This window comes from Corvus cornix, chromosome 1 (genome assembly GCF_000738735.6).
Source record: "Corvus cornix cornix isolate S_Up_H32 chromosome 1, ASM73873v5, whole genome shotgun sequence".
NCBI lineage: Eukaryota > Metazoa > Chordata > Aves > Passeriformes > Corvidae > Corvus > Corvus cornix.
Window position 1 is genome coordinate 111921325 of NC_046332.1, and position 13295 is coordinate 111934619.

Here is a 13295-nt window from a genome sequence, read left to right on the forward strand (position 1 = left end):
CCCTGGTGGGAGAGATTCCAGTTCACATTCATCTGCTGCTACAGTAAAAACCAGAGGAATCAGGGCAGAGCAAACTCCTCCTTGGGTAGAAATTTCTGAAAGGTGCACAAGTTTGAAATGTAGAAAAATGCACTGAGTGTTTGTTTGGATTCTCAACTTCTTTAGAATAACAGTAACAAATCACTAAAACCACCTTAAAAACCTGTCTGGGCAAACACTGGCACCAGGTCCCTGCAGGCTATAATTGAGACACTTTCTTATTTTCTATGTACACAAAGGCGAGAGTCAAAGTTAATTTTCACCTTTAATAAGCTCATGGTTTTTTGTTATTTAATACTCTGTAAAAAGGTATTACAGATTGATTATTATTGCAGTGACTTCTAAAGAAGATGGACAGCCAGGAGGCTGAAACTACAGTATCATATACAGTATGTAGTCATAGATACTACCACCTACAGCATGAAGAAAAATACTTTTTAAATAAACAATATTTAACTGAAAACATAGAAATGGAGCTTTCATCCTTACAGTATGGTTACATAGCTATATTCCAAGAATAACATTTTAAAAAATGCTAGATCTTGAAAGGCCATAGATAAAAAGAGTCATGATGAGGATGAACCAGTTTTGCCCAGAAATGCTATAATGAGCACACTGCACAGTTTTTCAGCAAATCCTAGTTTTGCCAAGCTTCAAGAGGCAAAAGCCTGAAATGTAAAAGCTCTCAAGTTCTCTAGCTAGTCCACTTGTCTTGCTCTGGCAGGCCCAGTGACCCACACTGCTTGCAGACAGCGTGTCACCACAACTGTTCTTCACCAACACGGATCCCATCAGGCAGAGAGACATTCGGGTCCTTACGATGCCAGCCCCAACAAAAAGCCTCCAACAAACCCACTGGACACCACGATGTTCTGTTTGATAAATTCTGTTGACTGAGAAGAAAAATAATATTCATAAAGTTAATTGTGTCTGACTTTATTATTTAATACTTATCACAATTTCCTGGGAACAAGAACACTAAGATTGTGGAGAAGGGTGCAGGCAGAAGCAATGTGTCTAAAACCATATAAAAACAGGTGGCATCAATGGACTGCAAACTGACTCTCAGATGTCTTTAACAATATATTTAAAATACAGTGAGCCTTTTAAAAGTCAAAATACAGAGGAATTGTTAGAGCAATTTCATGCCAATACCACTCTAGTTTTGATTAAAACAAGACAGATGTTTTACAAACTACCTTGACAAAAAAAAACATGAGCACCACCGTGACTTCAATTGCAATCACATCATAAAAGGTTTTAAAAAATACTGGTTTTTGGAAGAGTAGATCATTGGAAAAGAAATACACTTGACTCCATTATGAGCCAGTTTCTTAACAACTTAATCCTGAAAAAAAAACCTTATGTATGATGACATGGGTACGGAGTATTTCATGAAGTAGCAGCACAGAGTATAGCACCTTTTATCAAATGTGCCATTTCATAAATCCTCTGCTTCAAACACTTCAGACTGGCAACTAACACACAGTTACAAGAGAGTCATATAATCTGAGAGGAAAAAAAAACCAAAGGAAAACCAAAAACCCCATCCTGTCCCACCCATTTCTAAGGGCAGTGGAGAAGAAGAGGTTAAGCTATTTGAGGTACAGAAGAAGCAAGAAAACCCTCACTCTTGAATTTTCAGTTCATATTCAAATTAAAATTTAAGGTAATTTTGATTAACGGATGTGCAACTCCACACAGGTTAAACCTGAGATGTCTAAACTCATTAATTACAGAGCTCTAGTGTGGCTGCTGTTTCACTGTCTACAGCACGTTCCCTGTCAGGATTCTCAGTTATTCAGAATGAAACTTAGATTGCATGCACGGAACGTGCAAAAATGTAGAAGCAGGCTTTAAAAAAACCCAAACAACCACAAAATTGATTAAATGGAAGTCTTCAACTGACAGGGTGCAACAGTCCCAGTGACACTGATCAGTATCACAGCTACTACCTCTTCTCAACATAGCAGGCACCTGGCAGATTCTGCAGACAGATATTCTCCAAAATGTGTAAAAATGAGATAAAATCACAACTACTGTTACAAAGTAGCTATAGCTTTTCTGCAGTAAAGTCATTATTGTCCAGACAAGTAATTTTATTATCAGCAGTCTGAGAAGATCTGGCTTTTGTCTTTGTAGTTACCATGTTTTAACCACACCACCCTGAACTTTTTTACCATGTCATGACCTTACTGGCTTTGTCACTCAACAAGAACAAGTCTGTGTGTCATCTTTAACAGTGGCCAAACCAGAAAACTGAATTAATAAAGACAACACAATCTGGTAACTTTTAATATATTATAAAGCCAGACTATTTCTGATGCCCTCCAATTTAGCACTTGCATTTTCAACTCATCATCACCTGCAGTGGAAGGTAAGGAAACCTGGCTGGTAGAAAACAGTGTATCACCTTAGACTCACCTCTTCAATTAGAGTGTTGATTTCGGGAGCTGCCTTATTTGCCCGCTTTTTTAACTGTTTTTTTGCTTTGTTTACATCTTTTTCAACTCTCTTCCAGTCAACTTGTACATATCCACTATGACTAGCAATCTAGGAAAATAAAGGCAGTTAGTACAGCTGCAATTCACATTTCATGAGTCAAAATACATTGTCTTGGTGCCTACAAAGTCACTTTTCTTATTTTTTTTTTTAATTACAGATACAGGAAAAGACATTGTTCCAATTTCAGCAGGTTCTCTGCTTCAAACACTGATACTTTCCTCAGTGACAGCAGTTCAAATTAGAACAAGCAATGGCAAAGTTCAGTAGACTCTTGTTAATTTTACCAGTTCTCTGTTCTTTAGTTATAAAAGCTTTGAAATGTTTTTCCTTCAGCATTTACTGTAGCTTGTAAGAAAAACACATTCATAGGACAACAATGAAAAACTGTTTCATTTCAGCCTCTTTCAGAATTGTAGAATTCTGATTTGTGACAGAATATCTGGGGCTAATCAAAATCATCATTAGAAATACTGAAAACTCGTATTTTAACCTACACAATTTGAACTGTCCAACAATAAAAATACTCATTACAAGAGAATTCTCACACTTTTTACAAAATAAAACCAGTGAGTAGAAAAATAACACAGCCTGAGAACAGCACAAGTTCTGTAAAATGAGAAAAACGGCTAAGTTTGAGGAGATTGGTTCATGACAAATTTACACACAAACTCCCAATTTTTTTAGCATGTCTAACCATCATCCCAAACCTTTGCCTTATTTCTAAGATTCGATTGTTGCATGTTCTAGAAAACAGCTAAACAACTCCTTATTTGGGGAAAAAAAGAAGTGAAAAATATCAAAACTAAGGATTACTGCTTATTTTAACTGTTAGGACAAACAGATATAAACCACTAAATTTATATGTAAATGATTGTTATATAAAAACTCTTTGTAAAGAGTGACATTTCTCAGGTCCTTCTTAAGGTCACATGTGGGTGTGAAATCAACTCAATTTACCTAACAGCCTGCCATGCAAACTGTTCAACTGGTAAATGTAAGTCACAGATAATGAACTTTTGTGGAACAGGTATTTAAATATACAATTTATTCGGTTTAGCCTAAAAAGAAATGTTTCACATCACTTACGGGCTCTGAAGTTTGACTTTCACACGGTTCTTTCCAACAAATAACTGAAATTAGACCATCTAGCTTGCATTACAACTGCTACAGTAACTAAGCAACCTATTTCACCACAAACTGAGGATTTCATAATCCAGAAAAAAACCCTAAAATTAAACAAGTGTCAGACAGATTTTGTTTGAATTTAAAACAAAGCTTCTAAAAGACCACCTATGCAAGAAAGTAAATTTCGGTTTCCATCTTTGCGTAATTCAAAAAACCAATTCACTGGACAAATGCAAAATGAACTTATTATACTTTAAACTCTCTTTTACTTCATACCACAGAATGTAACAAATTAATTGACTTTGCCTGTCTATTGTAAAACCATTTATTCACAGGGGCACTAGTGCCAGGCAGGGACAGCTCATTAAGGGCTGTCTGTACAGTATGAAAGCAGGAAACCAGTTTGAAAGCTGTACTGGTTGCACATCCAGAAAAGAAAAATAGTTGTACATTGGGGCAATTGTTATTTTATGAATTTAACATAACCACAAGAATTTCAAGAAGGCCCAAGCATCGAATTGGTGCCTTCTCACCCATACAACTGAAAATTAAATGTGACTGATCTACCCAGTCCAACACAATGTAAGAAATGCTAATGTATTTGCTTGCTTGTAAAATGCAAATGGATCTTAGAAGAAACATTTCATTAAGACAACTTTAATTAGCTCAGTTACCCTGACAGCACAAAGATGAGGCAGAAGTTTTTAATTAAGTTCTGTTTGTAACTACTGCAGAGCTTACACTTGCATCAAAACCAGACATCTTTTCTCCCTGAACTTAGTAGCCCTGAAATTAGAGATTCCAAATTCTACTTTTGAGTGTTTATACAAGTCTATAAAATAAGCAACAGAGGGTAACGGTTTGAATATACAATTTTTAACTGAGAAGAAAAAGACCCTGTACTTTGGCAGTGATAGAGCCTGTGTCGTATCTACTTTGGCTGCAACCCCACTAATTACATAATTTCATATATACGTGCAGAAATAATACCCCTGAACTCAAATGCTGGAAAAATATACTTCAATTTTTAGACTCTAATTCATCATAAAAAAACTACTTGCTTATAACAGTAAATTTGCATAAATGCAAATTCTCAAAATTTACTAGTATTTTTAAACTCAGGCCATACAATAACAAAGTAAAATAACAGTATCCCATTATCATATCCATGGATATATAAAGTAGTCATATAGGTCTATACATCTTAATTGCATATATTACTAAAGAGACCTATGGGGGGTGGATTTCTGGTTATACAGGAATCTCTCTATATATGATAATGGAATAATATATTATATACTTATCTATATATCTCATAGCTCATTATTTGTTCAAGACCTTCCAAAAGTGTTGAAAAAATAACAGAATTTTTTCAAAAAAGGCAATTGAAGAAATACATCAGTGCAGGAACACTAACAATATGTGTACCTTTCTTTACATTAATCAAGGAAAACTGAGAATTTTCAAGGGCAGACCTCATTTTGGGGGTGATACTGGAGAGGCACACAGGAACTTTGCTATTATGAAACACTGATAGGAGTAATGAGCAAAAATTTATATAGTAAGATGGGACAAAAGAGTTTTAATTTCCTCAAGGCAAAATCTCTCAAGAAGAGCCCAAGCAAGGCCAGAAGGCAGAGGTGAGCTCCCCTGTGCTCAGCTGCCTGTGCAGTGCACAGAAGCCATGGGCACTTTGAGGTATTTTCTGCTATCTAGGAAGGAAACAACCCCCATCACACTCCGCCAATTTCCAGAACAGATCTGACAAATCTCTAAGCTCAACACACAAAGACAAGCAGGGACTGAGAAGCGACACACCACTTTCTGTAAGAGCTGAACTGCAGAGGTTGTACCCTCAGCCACCATCTGCAGGCACAGCTCTGCTATCCCCACAGCCAGCACTGCAGGTTACAGAAGCATAGACACTCTGTCCCTCTACTTCACGTCAGAACCTGCCAGGAACTTGGCATTTCTTTATCAGTCCAACTTCCAACTCCCACTTGCTTTGGCTGTTCCATTGAATACTCCCTCTGAGTCTGCACACATTCATTGTCAAGTGGGATACTCAACATAAAATTGAATCCAACTCTTCCTCACTAAGTCCCCAGCTCCAGAAGCAGGTTGGTCCCACCCTGGGAATGTGACTAGGATGCCACACTGGGCTGGAACTACATGGTCCTTAAGGTCCCTTCCAACCCAACCCATGCTATGATTCCATGATCATCATCATGGTGCAGTATCAAAAATCCCTGTACAAGATAAAGCCAAGGATATCTCGGAGTTTATTTTGTTTCTTGTGTTGTTTTCATGTATTTACTTTTCCTAAATTAGAACATAACTTAATGAAGAATTGAATTTAATTCATCAATGGTGTATTAATGGGCTGAGGAGCAGTATATTAATGAAAGCACAAATAACTGAATAAAAATCCAATTTCCTTATTAAATAATAGACAATACAGTTCAGAAAAACCTGTAATTTGTATGCTCATTGCAGAGCAAAAAACAATGAAACTGCTATTGAGGAGATAGGATTTTAAAAATTAATAAATATTAGGTGCTCATTAAGAACAGTTGTTTTTAACCAATTCATTATAGCAGAACCAAGAGTACACGAGTTCATCCTCTTCAGGATTTCATTAAATTGTGCTGTATAAATGAGAAGTTACAAGAAAAATCCCTTACTTGTTATGAGAAATGCATTGCATTTTCCTTAACATAGTGCATGGATATTGATCTTACACCAGCATATTTGAAGAACTACATCTATTTCACTAAATAAAAAAGATAGTTAATTCATTAAACTAAGCTGTGGAAATATCCACTGCAAAGATGTGATAACTGATCTTGATTTTGAAAAGCTGTGCAAATTTAATGTCAGTTTTATCTTTTTCCTCCAACTACTTTTCATATAATCAAAACGAAGACTGAAGTTCTAGATCACTTACAGAAATACGAAAAATCTTTTTTGCTTCCTGTACAAACTGACAGTCAAAAAATGTACTGCTTTCAGTTTCCCATTACATTTCTCAAGATGAAGTCATCACCCACTGCAGAAAAAAAAGTATTTTTTAAATTTTAAGACTGAAACGTTTCACTGAATGGGCTTCAGCCAAGAATCTTGCCTTCTGTAGTTATTATTCTTGTTCTAGCATGTAATTATAATGTCAATGTTGCAATCAGCAGTTGAAATGAAATCTGCAACTTCAGAGAAATTTACAGATAAAAAGGAACTTTCTAGTAATGTGCTGAAACACTCTGCCCACTCAGGGGAAGCACTGAACATGTATTCATAGAATCAGGATGTGTGATCTTTAAATGAAAAAATTAAAGACTACAAAAATGTAATTACACCATAGAATTTATGACTCAGCCTTAAAATGCAAAATGTTTTGAATTAAAGGAGAGACCAAGGCATTTACTTCATTTCCTTCCAAGAGAATCTGATCTTACTTAAGATATAGACAATCCAATCAAAATACTTAGCTCATATTTCCTCTTGGATAATACTCCTTTCTGGATTCAGTGTAAATGAGATCAACCAAGAAATCAGACACTCAACCACAGGGCAAACCTACTGCATATACAGGAAAGCTCCCCAAACCTCACAGCTCAACAAGCAAAAATCCTGCAGAGGGGATGTGTTTTATTCAATTTCCCTTCTCCTTTGTTTACAGGTCTCAGCTTTAACTTTTCAGCTTCCTGTAGTCAGGAGCACTGAGGAAGGCACCTGCAGCAATGTGCTGCCTCCACCCCAGGTGCCTCTGTCCTGGCAGCTCTTCAGTCATATTGATAAAAAGAATTATTATTAAAATAATTAATACCAATAGCATACAAAACATGTGAAAAGAACCAAACTAGCCCCCAAACCAGTAGGGACCATGATCATGAAGGAAGCGTGTGTACTCAACACAACAGCGACATTTCAATGTATCACACAGCAGCAGTTACTACCCCACCCTTCCTGATCAATGCTTGACTGCACCAGCTATTATAATCAAAGAAGAAATAAATGCAGGATATGCCTTTCAGAAGCCGTCCAGGGTGATGCTGGAAAGAATAAACACATCTTTAACCTCCCCTCTCAAGAAATTGTGTATCATTGAGCCTAAGCAGGCATCAATCTATATCCCCTAGAACAACCTGAGGAAAAATGAGAAGCTCACAGGTATTAAGACATGAAAAACGCCAGTAAAAAATCTGGCATCTTAAAGAAGAGCACATGAAATTGTCCTTCACTTAAAGTTTGTCATCTAATTCAAAGGCTTTTTGGGACTATATCCTCCCCTAATCACAGTATCTGATGAAAAATAAAAATGATCATGCCAGATAATATAATCAAAAACTTCTGAACCCGAAAGCCAGCAAAGAGAGGAATGCAATGAAGCTGTCAAGATTCAGGCAGGCTTTAGAGGTTCAACAAATATAACATAGCAAGGGGAGAAAAGAGAAGAACATGGGTCATACTGGGACCAGAACAAGCCTTCCAGGCAACTGCCAAAGCAGCCTACTTCTTCTAAAGCTCTGATAAAATTCTCAAACCAATTTAAAATAAACACATTTTAAATTCTCCCTAACCATAGGTTAACAGGCAATTCCTCTCATCTGGCAGCACTGAATCACACGCAGTACCTCAGCTTCTGCCCAGAAGGTTCTCATCTTACTACAGACTATTTTACAGGACAGAGTAGATTCTGATTTACCTCTGATTTTTGCAATGTCTCTTCGATACATTTGTACACAATACTCCAGTTGAAATGTAAGGTTTTGACTGATAAGACTAAAAAGATGAAGTAGGTAAGAAGCCTTCCTAATTAAATGTTACCCAACAGCTGTGTTATTCCTATTGTTTAGTAAATAACATTTGCCAACTTATAAAGCATGAAATGCTACATACTTGAAGCAGAAGAAAGCCACCACCTACTGCAGTTGCTGCAAGCTTTCCGACTTTCTGGAACAAAAATCCCGCACACCTTAGGGGAACAAAACAAAAAAAAACCCAATCCAATGAAGTTTTCTGCTGAACAATGCCACACTACAATTCCTGACTGCAACTATTACCATTATCTCATTTAACAAAGCAAACGTATAATTTCATATTTACAAATTTAAAAATCAAGGCTATTTAATGCAAGCAATATTAAATTAGCGATGTCTAAAACAAGACACTGTGAGTAATGGTTGCCTGTTCCTGGCTGTCTGATGGCCCCTTTAAAGTAAGCTTGAGATCTCCAGATCTTACTGTTATTAAATGTAGCACGTTAATAAAGCACAACATAATTATATAAGAGTGCTACTATAACTGCTCCCAAATGGAAGGTAAATACATTATTCCGTAATTTATATTAACTACACAACTCCTAAATGAAAGATCTCAGTAAAAAGAAGCACATCCCTACACAAGAGTTAAACTCAGCAAGGCCACTCTACTGGGACATGGCATTAGTCTATTCTTAATGGATCAAGGCAACCAGAAAATTACCTTGTTCTCAGTCTCCAAACCCTCCCACATTAAATGGAGAACAGCACAGATATTGATATTACAGAGTAGTGATAAGGCAGGAAGGGGCCTCTGAAGGTCACCTGGGCAAAAAAGGCGAAGGTCACCTTCCCAAAACTGCTGCAGAGCCCAATCCAATCCCGAAGCTTGGTCAGGCTGCCAAGAACCCTGACTCAGACAAGAATTTCCAGAGCTGATGGCTCCGCAACTTCCCTGGGCAATTCCAGTGTGTCTAAACACTGGCCCACACACAGAGGGGAATTCTTCCCCCTGCATATGAACAGTGAATTCGTATTTATATTCATCAGTAGGCACACACAGATATGTGCATCTACAGATACTGAAATATGCACTTTCCAGATCATTCAATAAGACAGTTTTTATGGATGCCAGATGAACTATTCCCTAGAAACTTCTGAGTTTACATGTACACATCTAAGTTTTAAAAATAATTTTAAGGCTACAGAAGCAAATAAAAAACTCAGACTAAAAGCTAAACCTCCACTACCTCAAAGCTGTACTGAGCCTGGGTACAACAATTTCATTTTTAGTCTATCTCATCTTCCAGTTCTTGCATAATCCCTCTTTAAAAGTCACTGTGCTGCCATAATGATGTTTTCCACTGAATTTACCATTTTTCTGAGTACTGGAATAGACAAATACCATTCAAATAGCTCTGACAAATAACAAATACCTTGACACTGCTGTTCAGGCTGTAGCCACATCGTCCAGTTTAAGTTCTCATCTTTACTGTCTAGCTTTCACCATGAATTATTCTGGTATAACTAGGCTATGGTATCTCTCTCCAGTTAACATCAGAACAGACTGTGAATTTGCTCAACATAGCTCCAGCTCCATTTAGAAGAAAAAACAGTCTCCATTAAATGGGGCTCTTAAGTAAAAGTATATTTTGCCATCTTTTTTTTTCCCTTTATGTGTTTTACCTGTAAAATATGCCTCAGCCATAATATAACTTTCTAAGTCTATAGTCTAGTAAGGTAATCAACTTTTCCATACAAATAAAAGCTATATGCAGTAATTTTCCATTATTCTTCTAATTTTAGAGCTCTGACATTTTTCCAAATCCCTTCCACAGTAGCTAGTACGAGTTCCCTTGGATAACTGGTGCTTCACCAATATTAAAAAAACCTTCATAATGATGAGTCAGAGTAACAAGCTAAAATTGTTCACACATGAATTATCTTGTTCAATGCTAAAGGAAATCCCATTAAAGATACATTTATCTGCTTCAAATACCCTTGGAAAATGGATCTTCTAACAGAGTAAAAGGTCTAGGTCAGTTATGGAAAGGGAAGCTCCCTCACCAGCCAGTCACACCTCCCATCACAATCTGCGTGGCTACAGAGTATTTTTCTACAATTGGTCCTGAATTGCGGCCAAACACACGATTCCACCAATGGTGACGCCGCGCATATTCTGTTAAATCCAGCACTTCGTAGGAATCATCGTCACTGTCGTGGTCTTAAAAAGAAAAAAAAAAAATTTTTAAAGTTATTTTCTCAGTTATACAGTACATTAACAATGTCTGTAAAAACCCCAGATCCAGTTTGGGCATTAACTGGGTAATGCAATGGTTTAAATTGTAGCGTACAAGCTACCTGTGGTCCAGCAGCTCCAGGACAAAGGATTTTGGGGCTAATATGCAATCATCAAGGTAAGATGTAGAAGGCTATAGGGGTGTATAACCTATAAAATCCATGACTGGCACTACAAATGTGAAGAATCCCCTACCTGTTCAAGCACAGGAACCAAGAGGCATCGGATGAAACTACCACTTAGTTCATTCAACACAAACAAAAAAAAAAAAAACCCAACAAAAACAAAACCCAAAGGGATAAACCAACACTTCAAAAGATTAAAAACTCCTGGCCCATTGCTCTCCTCAGAGGACCAGACATCAGCATATGCCACTAAGCCAAGAAGCCACTTCTGTTCCTTTTCCACAAGTGAAACAGATGATGCTGGGACTTCAATTAAGCTCCATGCTTGCAGGGCAATTCTGTCAGTGTTTTCAAAACAAGTATCCTACAACTTCAAATTAGAGATCCTCACCACCATGTCTACTTGAATAACAGAGGAAGGAGATGGGTCTAGATTTTTAAAGACAAATATTTTAGAAGTGTATCACATTCTGTGGATATACACATGAACTGAAGCCCACTTTGGCTAAATATATTTGAGGTTAAATCTCAAATCAGCAATCCTGGTGGGACATTCCAGAAAAGAAGAGCAGTTAAATTATTACCTAGAATTATAAAGTAAGACTGTAGATATAAACATTTCATTAGGAATTTTGACAGCTTTTTAACTTTTACTACCAATATGGGTAAAAACTTCAAAGACTGCAAGAAGCACACATGCAGTTGTGGATTATTTCCCTTTATTAGCACCTAAGTGCTCTTGAGTACTAAAAAATAAATAGCAAGATCCATAATGCTGAAAAGTTGCTATTGAATAGTCTTTCTTTGAGGTATTGAGGACAATCTGTTTAACTTCTTCAGATGGAGAACAATATTAAAACACTGTCATAAACAGTTATATTAATTCTGCCCTTAAATCATTATTATTTAAACCAAAACTCGTGTACGCAAGTGTAACACATTCTGTGGCAAGTAACACTGCCAGAGCATTTTCTACTGATGAAAAATATTCCCTGCATGCGGCATATGATGTTCTGGACATTCCCCAAGCACATCGAACTGTGCCAGTGCCAAAAGGCGCCACACGACGAGGCCACAGCAATGCCCTTAAATCCCCGCACCATGAAGGATGCGGCGGCCATGGGGACTGGAGGCTCCTCGTTCCCGTCCCGCATCCCCCCGGCACCTGCAGGTGCGCGGCCCCGTGGTCCGTGAGGGCTCGGCCAGCACTCATTATGTCTGCGCGCCTGGCTAGAAGGGGTTTCAGTGGTTAAATCCCGGGAAGGACCTTTATCCCGGGTGATGCCGAGGGTGCCGGGTCCGATGCGCCGGGCCGCGCGGTGGAGGGGGGACACGCACGGATTGGGGGGGCCGCAGAACCCGGGCCATCCCTGCCCGCCTCCGGGACGCAGCGCGGGCAGCGGGAGGGGGCTGCCCACCGCCCCCGAGAGGAAGGAAGGGCGCCCGCCGCGCCGCCTCCTCCCCGCTCCCGTCAGGAAGGGGCCAGCACTGACCTGAGGCGGAGCGGGGCCGCCGCGCCGCCATGTTGGCCGGTGCTGAGGCGGCGCGCGGCCTCCCCGCTGCGCCCCAGCGGCCGCTCGCGCCCCGCCCCGCCGCGGTGCCGCCCCCTCGCGGCCGCTCCGCGCATGCGCCTCCCGCCCCCCCGGGGGGTGTCCCTGAGGGGAGAGCTGAGGGGCCGGGGCGGGGGGGATTGGGCTTTGGGAAACGTGGAATATCGTGAAGTGGGAAGGATCCGCAAGTGTCATCGGGTCCAGCTTCCTACGCGGCGCAGGACTCCGCAAGAATCCCGCCATGTGCCTGAGAGCGTTGTCCAAACGCTTTTTGAGCTCCGTCAGGCTGGTGCTGTGACTACCGCCTTGGGGAGCCTGTTCAGTGCCCAACCACGCTCTGGGGGAAGAACCTTTTCCTGATATCCAGCCTAAACCTGCCCTGACACAACCTCAGGCCATTCCCTTGGGTCCTGTCACTGTCACCACAGAGCAGAGATCAGTGCCTGCCCCTCCTCTGCCCCTCATGAGGAACTTGTGACTGCACTGAGGTCTCCCCTCAGCCTGCTCCAGGCTGAACAGACCAAGTGCCCTCAGCTGCTCCTCACACGGCTTCTCCTCAAGGCGCTTCACCATCTTCGTTGCCCTCCTTTGGGCGCTCTCCAGTAGTTCGATGTGTTTCTTACCTTGTGGTGCCCAAGCCCGCACACAATATTCAAGCCTGTGCCATGAGGGGCCCATTGACCCCAGTGATGGGGATAGGAACCCTGAAACCTTCCCAGTATCTCCATCTGTGTGCGAGGAGCAGAACAGTGGCTGCAAGCATGGCAGGACAGCAGGTACATGCCATAAGCCCCATAAAAATTAATAACCAGAAAAGAAAACAAAACACAAGGCCCCTCAAAGTACAAAGGTTAAAGCCAATGTGAGCTGTGAAACATTTGAAAAAGTTAAATTT

The 13295-nt window shown here is 39.7% G+C and overlaps 1 protein-coding gene across 2 annotated transcripts in view; it reads right to left on the minus strand.

Annotated features, from left to right (window-relative positions):
• Positions 1 to 285: 285 nt before the first annotated feature.
• FUNDC1 (FUN14 domain containing 1) overlaps positions 286 to 13295 on the minus strand; it is a 47369-nt gene continuing 34359 nt past the window's right edge. The window contains exons 1-5 of one of the 2 annotated variants that reach the window (XM_039552605.1): positions 12344 to 12431; positions 10494 to 10650; positions 8566 to 8641; positions 2464 to 2592; positions 286 to 932 (exon numbers count right to left, since the gene is read on the minus strand). In XM_039552605.1, the coding sequence (XP_039408539.1) occupies positions 855 to 932; positions 2464 to 2592; positions 8566 to 8641; positions 10494 to 10650; positions 12344 to 12374 (471 nt within the window). In that variant the 5' untranslated portion in view covers positions 12375 to 12431 and the 3' untranslated portion in view covers positions 286 to 854. Of the gene's footprint in view, positions 933 to 2463; positions 2593 to 8565; positions 8642 to 10493; positions 10651 to 12343; positions 12432 to 13295 lie in introns of those variants that run through there. The other variant, XM_010394586.4, reaches the window with a different exon arrangement.